General features: G+C 39.0%; 1 protein-coding gene and 1 long non-coding RNA gene across 2 annotated transcripts; both read left to right on the forward strand.

Moving 5' to 3' along the window:
• Window positions 1-4202: 4202 nt before the first annotated feature.
• Window positions 4203-7496, forward strand: LOC148739768 (slit homolog 2 protein-like). The gene is made up of 3 exons (XM_088750102.1): window positions 4203-4557; window positions 5149-5260; window positions 7386-7496. Exons 1-3 carry the CDS (start codon window positions 4320-4322, stop codon window positions 7459-7461), a joined length of 426 nt encoding a protein of 141 aa, XP_088606228.1. The 5' UTR covers window positions 4203-4319; the 3' UTR covers window positions 7462-7496.
• Window positions 7497-9044: 1548 nt separating this feature from the next.
• On the forward strand, window positions 9045-16107 carry LOC148739769 (uncharacterized). The gene is made up of 3 exons (XR_015996829.1): window positions 9045-9110; window positions 14100-14171; window positions 16032-16107. It is a non-coding gene; the product is annotated as an uncharacterized LOC148739769 (long non-coding RNA).
• The last annotated feature ends 216 nt before the right edge of the window (window positions 16108-16323 follow it).

Below are 16323 nucleotides of genomic sequence, written 5' to 3' on the forward strand. Positions count from 1 at the left end.
AAGAAACAGATTTGCACGATATTTGCCCAAAACAATCTTAGAATTACCATCGAGGCAAACAAGAAAATCATCAACTTTCTCGATGTAACGCTTGACCTGATAACCGGCAGATTCGGACCCTATTCCAAACCAGCAACTACCTATCTATACGTACACAGCAAGTCTAACCACCCACCCTGCATACTACGAAACATCCCCGAAGCAGTTAATAAAAGACTTTCTGATATCTCTTCTGACGAAGACATGTTTAACAAAGCCGCACCTCCCTACCAAGACGCGTTACACAAGAGTGGCTACACATACAAGCTGCACTTCATTGAACCGCAACCGCACCAACCGCAATAATAAACCAAAAGGCGAAGAAATATAATTTGATTTAACCCACTATTTAACAGAAACGTACAGACCAACATTGGCAGAGCGTTCATTAACCTTATTGACAAGTGCTTTCCAGTCGCCCACAAACAGAGGAAAATTTTCAATAGCAACACCATTAAACTGAGCTACTCATGCACACCAAATATGAAACAGATCATAGACGGGCATAACAAAGCCACAATCAGGAACGCAAAAATGACCGAAGATAGCCGCCCCCAAAGATTGTGCAACTGCAAGAACGAAAATGAACGCCCTTTAGGAGGGGAATGTTTGCAAAGCGAGGTCGTCTACCAAGCCACAGTCGCTACCGCGGAAGAAACTGAAATGTACGTTGGCCTCACAGAGACGCACATATGGATTTTAATACAGCCTGTTTCGTAGACCAACAAAAGTTGATCCACTCATCAGTTAAACTCCACACACACTGAGGCATCGTGGCGGTTAACTCTAACTCAGCAACGTGATCACACGACATTGTTTAAAAATTCAAATCTTGAAAACCGTGCGCGCGCCGATAATAGCGTTAAGAATACCTGAGAATATATTTTCGCCGATGTCTACAATTGGATATTATTTCACTTCGCTTGTTTAAAGAGGCTTCATGTGGATAAGACAAGATAAAAAATTTCTCAGTGAGGCATAAATTGCAACGTTTTGTGGCATTGGAATATGATCTAGCCCTAGCAATAATTTTCCATGAAATCGAATAGTCTTCCCTCTTCTCCTTTAGTTTCCACAGGTACTTGCTCAGCTCTGTGTCATTTCGCCGTCTCTCGTGGCGTCTCTTGAGTAGTCCATTTGCTACTGTAATCGCTCCTTCATTGTCGAGCACTGTCATGGATCCTACGTTGCCTATTTCGCTTATATATATATATATATATATATATATATATATATAACCAAAATAGCGGAATGAGATCATCATCTACTAAAAAGTGCTCAATAGCAGGGCTAGAGCTATGGATAATTATACCTCAAGATTTAGGTTACTGGAACTTTTCCTGCAAATCTGAGTTTCATGCCTCTTGCGAAGCGATCGTCAGGCAACTGCCAGAAATAACGGTTACAATCAACCGAAATTTAAAAGATAGAATAATATGTACATGCGCGCGCAACATACTACAAGCGCTATCGTAACGTTACGTTCTTTAACAGGAATTTCCTGACATGTCTGCAACATGATGTCAGCTCATTTCTTTTGTTTAAACTTGCCATCTGCGGTTTACAAATGATAAAATATTTTTCCCACAAACACAAATTGCATCTTTTAGCTACATTGGAATACGAACTAGCTTGTTTCACCTAGCGCCACTTAATATTAAACTTAGTGTCCTTATCTTTAAGACTCGATATATATTTGCTAAGTTCAGTAACATGCCTGTAACGTTCGTTTCGGAATGAACACAAGTGGTTCCTATAACGCATTTTAAAAGCGGTGTCACAGAGACCAATGTACGTTTCCTTTGCGGTTTCTGTGGTGACCTCTGCCTGGTAAATTATGCTTTCCATGTTACAGCTTCCATCCATGGGGCATATGTCAGGTTTTCTACAGTTGCAGCTTTTCTTAGCTCGATCATTAGTGCGTGCGAGTTTCCGGATTTCAAATGTGTTGTGGTTAGATATGACAGTTTTAATGCTGCCCATGCCCCTGTAGCTCAGTTTAAGGGTGTTCCGGTTGAAAATTTTGTGAAGAGGATTAGTTTTTGTGATTTGCTCATCAATAAGTGGAAGGAAGCATTTTCCGACGTTAGTTTCCACGTTCTTGCTGTATGGTGGGTTAAACCAAGTAATATTCCGCTGCCTGTTTCTTCGTGGACGTGGTGCCTGGTTTGATGCAGCGTTGAATGACAGGGTGTAGCTATACCCAATTTTTTTTAGAGCTTCTTGATAAATAGGTTTAGCGCTATCAAAGCATTCCCTGTCGGAAGATATCTCGGAGAGCCTCCTATTGATTGATTCAGGGATGTTGGGCAGAATGGATGGTGGGTGGTTAGATTTTTTATGCACGTATAGGGGGATGTTGCCTTCCTTAGTAAAAGGGTAATACTTCCCACTTGAGAGGTCAAGCTTGACGTCTAGAAAATTGGTTTTGGTGATGTTAGCCTCGACTGTGAGTTTTAAGTCATTGTCGCGGAAGACTTTACAAAAACCTTTCTTGATATTCTCTATTTCCTGCGGTGTTCCACTGAGGGTAGCCAAACCATCATCCCGTTATAAACCAATATTTTGACCATACTTCTCAGTAAGAATTCATAAGAGAAAGCATCCAACCAGCTCACACGTTTCCGCTCCATCGAAGGACCCCATGGTAACATCAAAGAGGTTGCTGGCAGATTTTTTCTCCCATGAGCAATCATCGTTAAATAACAGAGATCCTTTTGCATGCAGGATAATTTCATGCTCATGGCTGTTGATTGGGCAGTAATTAGAGGTGAAATCTAGTGCTTTGGGAAGCAACTTCTCAGCGATGGAGGGGTATAATTCAGAAACGTAGAAACAGATGAATGAAAGAGAGCTCTTGTTTTCTAAACTATTAAACCATTTGAGGACACTTGAGGTGTTTTTCCACTGGTTTACTTTACTGCTGGTGTTGATAGCGTTGCTAATTTAATCGAGGAGATGCTTACAGATTTTCCCAATTTCAGGCTTAGAAGGGTTTATTAAGCGGCATGATGGATTGTCTTGAAAATTGCAGTTGCCTGACGATATATATAAAGAAGCGAAATAGACAACGTAGGATCCAGGAAAGTCCTCGACAATGAAGGAGCGATTACAGTAGCAAATGGACTACTCAAGTTACGCACATATGGATTTTAATACAGCCTGTTTCGTAGACCAACAAAAGTTGATCCACTCATCAGTCAAACTCCATACACACTGAGGCATCGTGACGGTTAACTCTAACTCAGCATCGTGATCACATGACATTGTTTAAAAATTCAAATCTTGAAAACCGTGCGCGCGCGGATAATAGCGTTAAGAATACTCGAATTTCCTTTAGGAGGGGAATGTTTGCAAAGCGAGGTTGTTTACCAAGCCACAGTCGCTACCACGGAAGAAACTGAAATGTACGTTGGCCTCACAGCGACAGATTTTAAGACTAGATGGCGCAACCACCGAATGTCGTTCAACCACGAGAGACGGCGAAATGACACAGAGCTGAGCAAGTACCTATGGAAACTCAAGGAGAAGAGGGAAGACTATTCGATGTCATGGAAAATTATTACTAGGGCTAGAGCATATTCCAATGCCACAAAACGTTGCAATTTATGCCTCACTGAGAAATTTTTTATCTTCTCTTATCCACATGAAGCCTCTTTAAACAAGCGAAGTGAAATAATATCCAATTCTAGTCATCGGCGAAAAGATATTCTCAAGTATTCTTAACGCTATTATCGGCGCGCGCACGGTTTTCAAGATTTGAATTTTTTAAACAATGTCATGTGATCACGTTGCTGAGTTAGAGTTAACCGTCACGATGCCTCAGTGTGTATGGAGTTTGACTGATGAGTGGATCAACTTTTGTTGGTCTACGAAGCAGGCTGTATTAAAATCCATATGTGCGTAACTTGAGTAGTCCGTTTGCCACTATATATATATATATATATATATATATATATATATATATATATATATATATATGTTACGTTTTATTCATTATACGTTTTATTTTATAGAAGTAATTATACCAAGTTAAATGGCTTTAAATCTGAGATACAAACAGACAGGCAGAGACAGAAGACGGAGAAGGAGACAATAGAGCTCCTATGCTACCTGAAATTTGAATTGTGACAGGATTTGGAATGATTTTTTTTATGCGCAAGTAAAATTGGTTCTCCTCACATACCGTGTGTAAGGTTTACTTGTTCTGTACACGATAAAATATCATTTCAACAAGTATTTTCCTTAATTCTTTGAAACCTAATATAGTAAATCCAACCATGGAACAAGTACCAAAGACGCAGTTTATATTCTTGAACAGAACCTCTAACCTGTGGTGCCCAGTGAAAGGTGCGCCGGCTCCATACATTGCATGGAGAAAAAATGGTGTCCCTGTTCAAAATAGTACCAGCATAACATTTCAGCTTAAAATAACTTCGGGAAACGACGTGAATTACAGCTGCGAGGTACAAAGAGATGGAGAGATGTTTACAAGGAACATCAGCCTCAGAGTTGAAGGTGAGGTGTCATGTCAGTACTTTTCATAACTGCATTGTGTAAACCTCCGAGAATTTTTTGATTTGCTGAATTCTTACCACGCAAAAAACGGTTAAGCTTCTTTGATTAGGGAATAATCTTTAACCTTTCAAAGTATTTTTTCAATACCCCGTTGATTTTACTTGTATACTATTCATACTTTTGAATGCTTATTAGTGGTATGGTAGTTATCTGTTGAAGGGGACAGCGTAAATGATTAGAAGCAAAGGATATTCTCCCATTTACACGCCTAAACTTATTCCTATTTCAATTGAAGTTACTATGCTACAGTTTGTCGATTTTGGCGCCAGCATACAGCGTACCTGAAGTTCGTGTTGTCGGTCCAGTTTTCATCTTTAAGTCACCTTTTAAATCATCCTCGTTCTTATTTATGGGTAGTGTACATTTGGACTTTCAGTGTTCGAGTCCAATCTCGGTAACTGATTTTGCCGTTACATTCTATTCAAATGGAAAATTCTTCGTCGTAAAAATTAGTGACTTAACACTTTCAAATTTGAATAATTTTATGTGCCTATCTGAATCATGTTCACAGTTGCTTTTACCTTATTTTAGAGTGTCCAGACCCGTGCGAATGTGACGTCGTCCACAAAACAATAAGTGTGAATTGCAGCGGAAAAAATCTTATTTCAATTCCATGGAAATTTCCATTTGCCATCGCAAAATTGTGAGTACGATTAAAAAGTTGTCAATACCAAGAAAAGCTTTATCTCGAGGACTACTTCCCCAGTACAAGCCTTATTCTCAGAGGAATCCCTCTCATGCTATCGTAGAACTACCTCCCTCTAAGGCCTTATCGTTAAAGGAATCTGTTTCATGGTCTTGTAGGACTCAAGCCAATCAGGATAACCCCTGGATAATATATGATTTACGATGACGGATAGTCGATTCATGGAAATTCCTAACGTGCACAATGCTTCACCCATGCCGAGAAATCGAATACGAAATGGCGGCGGAACATGCGCAGTGTGAAAGATTTGCGGACTTTGAAAATGGTTTCCGTTCAAAGTTTTATGTGAGAAATGAACAAAATGTGGCTTAGTGTTTGAATATAAAGTGGATAGTCAAAATGTGCACGTCTAAATCATTAAAAAACAGCGTAAGCAGCACACAAGAATTCCTACGATCCCCCGATGTACCTAAGTTCGGTCATTGTTTTGACTACTTATGGCCTCCCTGATCCTTTAAATCCGCCAGTGTTTACCATTTTCCATGTCTCACCACGCCGGTGTGAGGTAGTGTTTTCCAACAGTGCACGTCAGAACGTCTTCTACGATGATTGATCGTCCATTTGAGACATATTTCAAGGTACAGAGAGCCGTTTAAGTTCGGCCGAAATAGCTGACAAAATCCTGTATTTCATGTTTTTCCAGGTGTTGACCTCTTTGGGGAAACGAGCGCTTGTGTAATCAAAAAATGAGTCGAATTTGGTGAAGTCTTTAAACTCACAAGAAAAATAGTCACCATCTTTGAAGGGCTTTGTAACCTAGTTTTTTAGAGGATTTCCGCTGTTGTTCATCCCATGGAGTATTGTGAGAAATTCGATTCCGATCTTATGAATTATGCATGAGTAACATAATTCGAGTTAATTCCATTTCCTGTTGTTCAATGATATCTTTAGAGTCCTTTGACTTCCAAAACATAGTAATCCTTTATTTATAGAACGCTAATTTCAATTTAAAAATGTCTGATAGACCCCCATTAGAAGCCTTTTTGAAGTGGGAATTGAGAATTGAAAGTCCCTCATTAGCATATGCAGCACCCACGACATCAACCGCTGACTGTCGTCGATTTCTCGGCATGCTCAGGATTGGCTATATTCTCCTGAGGTCTACAAGAATGGGTGTGATCTTGAAAAAATTTCAGAGGGATTGCCCCATTAATAAGGCTTAAGTGTAGGATTTGGTCACTCGACTTGATTCTCTCTTTGAACTAGTATAGCGCTTGTCTTAAACCGTGCAAATTTAACTCTAGCGTGTAGTAGAATAAAAAAAAAAAATTGGAGAATGAGGGATTTTCTTGCTTGGGTTATCCAAAAGAGGGAAGAAAGTTGTTAAATCTTGCTAACAAAGGACCTAAATGTACTAAAGTTCTAACCCTCAATTTGAACTGAACAAAGGTTGTGATACACACAAAGGTGAAAACGTTCCATCTTACATCACTAAATTAAAAGTGAAAAACATAATATTTTCAGTCTATTTTAGTTTGTCTGCCGACGCAACTTTTTTATTTTGATAAGCTTAATGCTTGCCCAACAATTAATGTAACTATCCTGAAGCTTGGGACACTCAATATTCTTTGTATGAAGACTACAGAAAAGGAATAATTCATCGATCAGCTAAATTTGAGCTTTAAAAACAAGTATTCAATACCAAAAGACGGAAAAGAACGTCAATCATGAGAAGCGCTATATGTGCCAATTGCTAGTGCTGCTCTTACCATATGTATCAGAAAGCGGCAAAAGATCGGCTGTAATGGGTCATTAGGCTGAAGAGAGTAACCTATGATTCAAGATACGGTCATACGTCGCGTGCTCGTCATCGTAATCATGCTATGTCCAGCTTCAACTTTCCTTAAATTTCCAAGTGCGGTAAAAATTTATCAAAGGTACTAAAATACTTTACATTAAGGTTTCATGGAAGTATCGACTCATAGACTTAGAAGTTATCTATTAGTTACTTTCTTTATTTAGTTCCATATGGTTTTGATAGTGAAAAGATTAAACGTTCAGTTGACATTCTTATCAATGCATTCAGCGTGTTATTTACACGTTTCTAACCATTTCTTTATAGGTACCTACAAAACAACAAACTCAGGGACTTGCCCCTAGGCATCTTCAGTACTTACACTGAGCTGGAATGGCTGTAAGCCAACACTCTTTTTTTACCTTCTGTTCTTTTTATCTTCTCTTCTGTTGTGCTTTCAACAACTTGAAATGGCTGCCTTTTTACGGAGAAACTCGTATTATTGAGATGTGCAATACTGTATAGGAGAATTGAACACGCAGTGCCAGAGTATCTTATGGACTCCTTGAGATTGAATAGTTTTCAGCATTCACGTAATACAAGGTTTGCCAGCTTGAATTTTATTACGCCTACATACCAGAGAAAGACTGAAGGAGGAAGCTCGTTTGTAGTGTCTGCAATACAAGACTGGGACAATTTAAATTGTGAAATAAGGAAGCAGCCAAATGGAAAATGTTTTAAGCTCGCCTTGAGAAAGAAAATTTTTCAAGATCAAGCTCACTTGCCTTACTTTTATCCATAGATTTTATTGAAATTTATTATGTATTTATTTATTTGTTCAATTGTTATTATAGAATTATTACTTGTCCATGGTTTATAGTTTAATAATGTAATTTTCATTCATATGTAGCAGAGGGCCGCAAGTTTATCATATTTTAACTGTTATGTGCTACTCTCTTTAAATAAATACTACTACTAAAGAGTACTATCGATCTGATAGTGAACGAAAAAATCCGTATTCGACACTTAAGTAATGAATTTTGATAGGAAAGTGAGTAGCAGTAAATCAAAGGACTCCTCTCCTATTAATCTACGATAACAATACCGATCCTTTTCAGCTCTCAAAAATCATTATTAGCTCCCCGCCCTCCCCCCTCCAAACTTTACATGAACACCTCAAATATACCTGAAGTAATTACTTCAGTCACTGTCAGTGACTTTGACTGACAGTGACAGAAGGAGTGTTATGACACGGTGACATCCACTGATGGACAGTAATTCCGAAAACAATCCTACGCAGGGCTATTCTCACTTGGACAATCAAACTGCGATAAAATCTTTTCACACGAACTTAGTGAAGTGGAGCGAAATTACAACGGGCAAAACTTTCAGTTATCTCGACTCCATCACCAATGATGCTGTGGTTGTCACTGAGGGTGGGAGACGAAACAGGTTTCTGGGATCAGCTTTCCGGCGAGAATACTCGAATCTTCCCTCCAACCCCCCCCCCCCCCCTTACCCCATCCTCCTTGGATATTAACCTAATACCCTCCCTTTCCCCCTTCCTCCCTGGATATTAACCAAATACCCTCCCTCCCCCTCTTCCTCCTTGGATATTCACCTAATACCCTCCCTCCCTCCCCCCCTGCCTCCTTGGATATTAACCTAATACCCTCCCTACCCCCCTTCCTCCCTGGATATTAACTTAATACCCTCCCTCCTTCAAGCTCTGAGTTTAAATAGAGCTCCCTAATAAGAGAATTGTTACACAGTCACCAAAGATAAAAATCCTCAACTTGCAGTTCTGGTGAAGTACAAAATAGATTCGATTCGCAGCTGATAGAAAAGAATTATATAGGTTTGTTTGAGACCCCATTTTAAAGCATGTAGGAAAATAGAGCATTACCAGATATACCCTTTAATTTAACTTAAATAACGAATACAGTGTAATGAACATCACCCTCTATCATCTCTTGGTAGGGAAATGAGCAACAATATGTTGAAGGAGTTGCCATCAGGTATATTCAGTTACAATACCAAGCTGGTCGCCCTGTAAGTTAGGACCCTTCCTTCGTTTTGTAAAGAATGCCCGTAATCCATCTCGTACTGGGAAAGAAACCAGCAGATTTGCAGATCACACTGACTTTTTGACAGAAAACACTTTTAGTTCTGATCGGACAGAGGCCCCGAAAACGAAAAGTTCTTAACAGAAATTTAATGAGCCAATCCAAGGCTTACAAGAAAACACTCAATGTAGAAAATATACCCTGGGTTGTCATCAGTAACATGACTCAACTGTGGCAACCAATGACTGAATGTCCTCCTAGGCGCCAATGAAAAGTATCCCGGTGTTTAAGACATTTTAGTACAAATTTTGTTGATTAGGAGTAAATGTATAAGATGGTTAACCTTTGACTTATATGTTGGAACTTACTTCTAGCATGTCAGGTACTGTGGCATATCTTTTTGCTTTTCATATTAGTGCCTTTACAGATGAACACGCTGTTTAAAATCTTAGGAAAAACCATAGAGAGACTTTGTGCAATTATTCCATATAGTTTCCTTTACTAACTTTCTTGATAACAATATAATAACAATATAATAATCAGTTTAATTACTCTTTTTGTAGCTTGCACCTAAATTACAAGAGTGGTCAGGATACAAATCATATCTATACATAACATGAAACATTTCACTAAAAATATCTATATGTATTAAATTTTACTACATTTGACTTCTACTTCTAATTTACTAAGAATATCTATATGTGATAAATTTGACGAGACGGTTAGTAAAAGCCATAGCGGGATCATCTCTAAGAGTGCCTGAGCGTAGATTGTATCCATGGGACACAGTTGTGCGATGTGGCAACAAGTTAACAAGGACACCAGTGTCCCGAACTTTCTGGATAAACTTAGTGGATGCAGCGGCACGCCGATCAGAGAGAGTGCAAAGACCACACAGCACAAGTGCGTCCCTGTAGGGAAGCCCAGGAAAGACTATTTCTAAGGCTTTTATCGGCACATTCTCATTTAGGAGGCTAAGATAATCAGGCAGGTTTGCCCAAACTTGGGAGGCATGCTCCAACACTGAGCGAATCAGGCTGGAATACACCATAACTAACTCCCTTTCCAAAACACCTGACCTCTTCAGACAACGCAGTGCGAACAGGCGTTTGCGAGCTCTCTGAACAATATACTCACAGAGCGTATTCCAGCTTAAATTTTCAGTAACATACACCCCAAGCAACTTGTGCTTGTGGTCACACTCGATTTCAGACCTTCTGAAAGCTGTAAAGAAGGAAGATGGTGCTGCTTATAGTGCAAGAAGTCGATAAACATCTCCCTGCACTTCACAGGGTTAAGGCGCATGCCATTCTTGTTAGCATAAGTGTAAATATCTCGCGCAATGAACGGAAGAACACTAGTGGAACACCTAGGTGTCATCTCTACAACTGAAAGGTCGTCGACACATATAGCCCTGAACTTCTATTGCCTTGCCAGGTTAGTAACAAGTATTGCAAATAGTAAGGGGGCCAGTTTAGTCCCTTGGGGAATACCACCCTTAGGTACGACATGACCCGAGGTAGCACCACCTATTTTAACAAACTGCGATCTATTTGACAAAAATGATCCGAACCAGGAAATTAGGACATTATGTACACCAAGATTACACAATTCAGTGCAAAGGACATTATGGTCCACAAGATTGAACCCTTTGCTAAAGTCAGCAAATAAAATTCTAGCATAGCAGTGTCCAGAGTCTAGGGCCTGTAAAACACAGTGTAAAAGGTAAATTAAGGCGTTTGTCATTGATTTTCCCGGTATGGCAAATTGCAAAGGGTCATCAATGTTATCAATGACGTGGCTATACAGAGAGCTAAGTGTTAAACCTTTCATGATTTTGGCTATCTGAGAAGTGAGAGTAATCGGTCTTAAATCACTGCCCACAGACTTGGGAGGCGACACTTTAGGCATGGGCCGGACAACTGATTCCTTCAATTGAGCTGGAACGTAGCCCTGTTTTAACGACGAGTTATAAAAATCAGTGAGCACAGCGCACAATTCTGCTGTAAACTCCTTTAAGATCTTGTTGGGAATCGGAATAGGGTCTGGGGACTTGTTGGGCTTTGTTACAAAGCCTTGTACACCAACCTCTGATCAACTAGGAACTCCTCAGGGACCTCAAGGTCCAGTTCACAGTCCGTCAAGTCAAGGAGAATAAAAGGAGCAGTCAATCCCGCAAGGGAGTTGTTGAAGCAATCAGCTAGAGCGGTAAGAGTCGGGATGTTTTCATCCAGCATTTGAAAGGCGCAGTTGTCGGTAGTAATCCTCTCACCTGTCAAGCTCTTAATCTCCTTCCACCACCGTTTCACATTGCTATCTTTCAAGGCCGCGACTTCCCTTTCATAAAAGTTCTTTCTGCACGTCTTACATTCTTGCCGAACCATGTTTGGCCAATGTTTAAAAGCAGTAGAATCTTTACCATGTGACACAAGGGACTTTTGACGCCGTGAAACTAAGGACTTGAGCTTGGAAGTCATCCACGGTTTGTCAGAAGTGCAACACTTTGTGCGCTGTAAAGGGAAGAAGCGACCCATCGCTTCCGACATTGTTGTAGAGAAGAATTCAAATTTATCCTTAAAACACCTGAGATTAAAACAATTTTGCCAATCATGCCAATTTTTCCAATTTGATAACTTACCCTTCCTTCCTCCCTTCAATCAGTATGGCCTTTCCTTTTATGAGGAATGCACTAAATGACGAAATGTTTATAGCTGCATGGTAATCCTGCTTTGTCTACTGCAGGCCTTTTTTTTAGATCGAAAAGAAACGTATGTTACTAAGAGTATTAATTTTTTAGCCAGTATACTTTATGTCCTCACATAAGAAGATGAAAGAAAGTGCAATAATTTGAGCATACAAATGTCTTGAACTTAGTTCACGAGAACGATGTTGTTAAACACCATTTTGAATTATTTCTGGTGGGTTTGTATAAAACAACCAGCTGAAGAAATTACGATTGGGAATTTTTTGTAACAATACTCAGCTGATTTACTCGTAACTTTTGGAGGCTGCCTTATTTTTCATGTAAAAACGGAGTTAAATTCATCCCAATTCACCGATAATATTATCAGCTCTGAGCAGTGATTTTATAGCGATTTTAAAATTTTCCATAGACCCCTCCAAATTTCCTTGAATTACCACCTTCTCAATCACAACACTCCTAAATTTCGAATTTAAACACTTTTCCATGATAAGTTCTCTTTGAAAACAAAGACAAAAAAAATAAATAAATAAAACAAACTGACCAGTCTGTTGGAAAAGAAAACCCAGTAAAACAAAAAAAAAAAGAAATTTTATAAAATATCATCTAGTGAAGCGAAATTGCGAAGCGTCTATTTCTATGCTTTGTGTAGTCAAAAAGGGAACAGGTCAAATGAACAGTGAGATACTCATTACCTTACCCACTATTTCATCTTTATCGTATGAATCGAAAGTCACAGACACTCGCTCATAACACGTAGGGTGCTTAACTTGCAATTGCCATAAGGGCATGTTCTTTTCGTAAATATTCTATATAACCTAAGAGGACAAGAAGAAAATTTAGGCACGATGTCAGTTTTTGAGGGCACTCTAGCCGCATGTGTTCAAGTTCTCTCCATAGAACCGCGATCTCTTTAGGTCAGAGGCTGACTATCAGTTTTGAATTACAAGCCCAAACGTTGCGTTAATTTAAGAAAAACGAAAAGTGTATATATATATGTAATTGCAAGGCAAGGTAATGATTAGGTCACGTTTTTAAATGGTTATAAAATGGAATATCCCATGACTCACATGCATTTTACGTAATCAGCATTAACACAAAAATACAATCAAGTTGCACTGAAAAAAACTTTAAGGGATAAATTGTATGAGGTTGCAGTAGATTTTTAGGACAGAGTGCGGATAAATATTATTTCTACTTGGTCTACAAAGTCAGTAGCTTTCCACCAAAGAACTTAGAGAAACGTATTGAAATTAATGAAAAAAACCACAGGGGTAAGCTTTGGACATTATCAAACATTGGAACAGCATATTGAATTATTTTCCCCACAAAGTTCTAACGAAAAAACGAAGTTTCTCCGAAATAGCAATACAAGGCACAGATGGCGCTCTTGCAAGGCCCTTGTAATAATATATATCTCACCACCCAGCTGTCCTCTGAACATCTGTCAAGAGCTGAGGTGGGAATATTTTACATTTGGGATTAGTCATAAGATATTTTGTTGTATTGATAAAGGTCGTGCGAACAGTCCGTTTCTTACAAGCGTTGAACAGAGCATTTTTAGTTGAAAGCTTTGCTTGGAGTAAATCCCAGCTCTCATCTGATAATATGTTTACGATTATCATATCAGTTTTTAAAAAAGTCGGGAACATAACGAGGATTTTGCACGGTAATGTTCTAGGTCGAAAACTAACTTCGAGTGCTATTACCACTGACGCTTGTTTTCTCACGTGACAGTGTTCTAGCCACAGATGAGTAGAGGCACATACTTTTCGATAGAACTTCACTTCTTTCCCAAAAAAAGTCAAGGTCATGCTTGGTAATAATCATGGTTAAGAAAAAGCTATTCTGGAAAGCACAAACATTATAATAATAAAGTATTATCGTTTGTTTCACGATGCGCTTCCTTACGATGTGAATCACGACGTTTCGACAGCATACTGCATTTCTTCACAAGGTGATAAAGTCGTCTGGTTTCTGGTCATCTTACAAAGCAGGATGCTCCACTGTGATGAACAAGCACAACCCTTTTTGTACAAACATTATGTTAGTAAATCCAGGACGACATTGATCCCTTTCAACTGACTAAGGGGATTGGCCAATGGCTAATGGTGAATGTTTCAAAAGATATCCACGAACGACGAGCAAAATTGAATTATGGAGTTGGCAGATGCGCCCGAAAAATATAAATTTATTGTTGGTTAAGTAGCATTGGTTCTTTTCCAAAAAATTTCTAGCAACTTAGAACTACTTACTTGACTCATTTGTTGACAGGCGCTTGGACAAAAATCATTTGGAGGACTTGCCAAATGACATATTCGGTAACAATATCAATCTATTACAGCTGTAAGTCAAACCAATACCTTTCCTAAATCTAATCCTACATGCATTGTAAAAGGAAGTCAAGAAGGCATGACCAGGGAATATATGGGATAGTTACATCAGTAACGGTATTACATCTGTTTTAAAACACTCGGTTGACAAAGTGACAAAATGTACCACATTTGATACATCAGTCTTAGAAGATCTGGCACTCACCGATGCAAAAAGGCTAAGCTTTAAATTCATCCTACATGTAAGGGGGATATAGTTCTTAATTGCGCGATGATTATCTACTTTAATGAAATAGGACCAATATTAAGATTTATTATTTAGCTGTGTCTCACAAGGACTGGAAACTACTGAATTCACGAAATCGATTGGCTGAAATCAACATTGAAAGCGGTCTAGATTTTCCCATCTAGACCGGCATCTAGACCGGTCTAGAAAAAAAGGTACAAAGAATATAAAAAAGTTGGCATATAAGACACAGCCATATAATAAACATCTTATTAACCGAGCTGGGTCGGTCTGTATGGGAGAATCTTGACCTCGGTCGCTGGTACAGACCTCACTGTGTTCGGTCTGTACTGGCGACCTCGGTCAAGATTCTCCCATACAGACATCCCGCCAGGTTAGTAAAAACTAAATATCAATCCATTCAAGCACTTCGTTGCCTATAGTTTCCCTTCGTGCATCGAGGTGAAGAAAGGGGGCGACGTGAGAGGGGCGCCGGCCACTAGAGGCTTACATATGTCTCCCTAAGGAAGATAATTTCTTTTCTTTGGGCTTGACTTTAAATCTGCAGCAAAGCATGCGTTCGTTAGTTAAATAGAATAAAACAAAGTCAGGTCGGATTAAACGTACGCAAGTTACTAATTTTTTCTAGCATTGGAGTTGAACCCTGTTTCGGAACAATGTTGTCTCATTAGACAGGTTTTGAAGGCTCCAAAAGTCATATATACATGCTAGAAATTCCTGTAGTACTTAACATACATAGTAAATCTCATGAAAGGTTATTATTTTCCCTTAATGAACTTCAACACTAAATCTCAGACAAATTATCCTTTTTTTGGAGTCTCTCAGTAAGGTTCCCTAACATTCCTCTTCACACAACTGCTATCCCTTTTGCTCTGAGGATGTGATTAAATTTAAATTTGGGTTGCAAGTTTCAATTTTGTAATTGAAAACAAAAAAAACAAAAAAATACGAAACAAGATACGCTTTCGGGTACAATTTCTGGTGCTAGTGGTGTCTCTTTATTGAGATTCTCTTAGCCTGAGAGGAATGATTTGCGTCCCGCTTTGTTTGAGAAGCTTAAAAGAAAGCAGCGGAGAGAAAAAAAAATTCGCGCCTCTTCAAGGGAATGGACATTTCTTGTTCTGACGTGAAAAAATAAAGGAAAAGTTTTGTTTGGAGAATTTTCTTGGTGCTCTTGTGGCTGCGTGTGCCTCTGTATTGCATTTTGTGTAGGTTGAAATTTTCAACACTTAGTAGTCACCCATTTCGAAGTAAATGTTTTGAAACCACGTGGATAAGTTATATATGTGTGTTGGTATCTTACCCTCCCCGTCCCTGCAATCAATGTCGTCTGGCTTATAATGAGGACTACTCTTAATGACAGTGTGTAATGTCAGGCGCCATGTTTCACAACAATGGGTAATGGGAAAAGGGAGAAAAGGAATGTGTAATGTAATCTGTTTATTTTCAGTGCTTTACACAATTTCGTTTTGTCCCAGATTATAGTTTCTAATCCTATCTTAGGTCTCTATATGTAAAGCCAAAAGAAGAGATACTACATACGACATAATCGGGCAAACACAGTTTCTACGTTATGTTGACAAGTATAATGTAATTAACACTCCCCCATAATATTACTTTTGGTAGGTGGTTACACAATAACCAGTTGAAGAAATTACCATCAGGCATTTTCAGTAACAATACCCAGCTGATAGGGCTGTAAGTCTAGAATGTCTTTCTGTGTAAGGAACGCACCAATCCACCACACACTAGTAAAAAAAACCAGCAGATATTAGAAGCAATGCCTAAGTTCTGAATAAAAATTAACTACGATTTTATTTCCCGTGCAAGTACAATGTTGAAAGCAGGGTGGAGGAAAGGTAGGTCACATGCACTTATGAACCCCCTGCTCCTACCACTAACCTTCATTCGTTTCCTC

Source organism: Stylophora pistillata, chromosome 2 (assembly GCF_964205215.1).
Source record: "Stylophora pistillata chromosome 2, jaStyPist1.2, whole genome shotgun sequence".
Taxonomy (NCBI): Eukaryota; Metazoa; Cnidaria; class Anthozoa; order Scleractinia; family Pocilloporidae; genus Stylophora; species Stylophora pistillata.

What these genes read in the sequence shown, in the direction of transcription:
- LOC148739768 (XM_088750102.1), top strand. Translation starts at nt 4,320, where the DNA reads ATGGAACAAGTACCAAAGACGCAGTTTATATTCTTGAACAGAACCTCT. An exon ending in CATCAGCCTCAGAGTTGAAG is followed by an intron (nt 4,558 to 5,148) that starts GTGAGGTGTCAT and finishes ACCTTATTTTAG; the next exon opens with AGTGTCCAGACCCGTGCGAA. An exon ending in CCATTTGCCATCGCAAAATT is followed by an intron (nt 5,261 to 7,385) that starts GTGAGTACGATT and finishes ATTTCTTTATAG; the next exon opens with GTACCTACAAAACAACAAAC.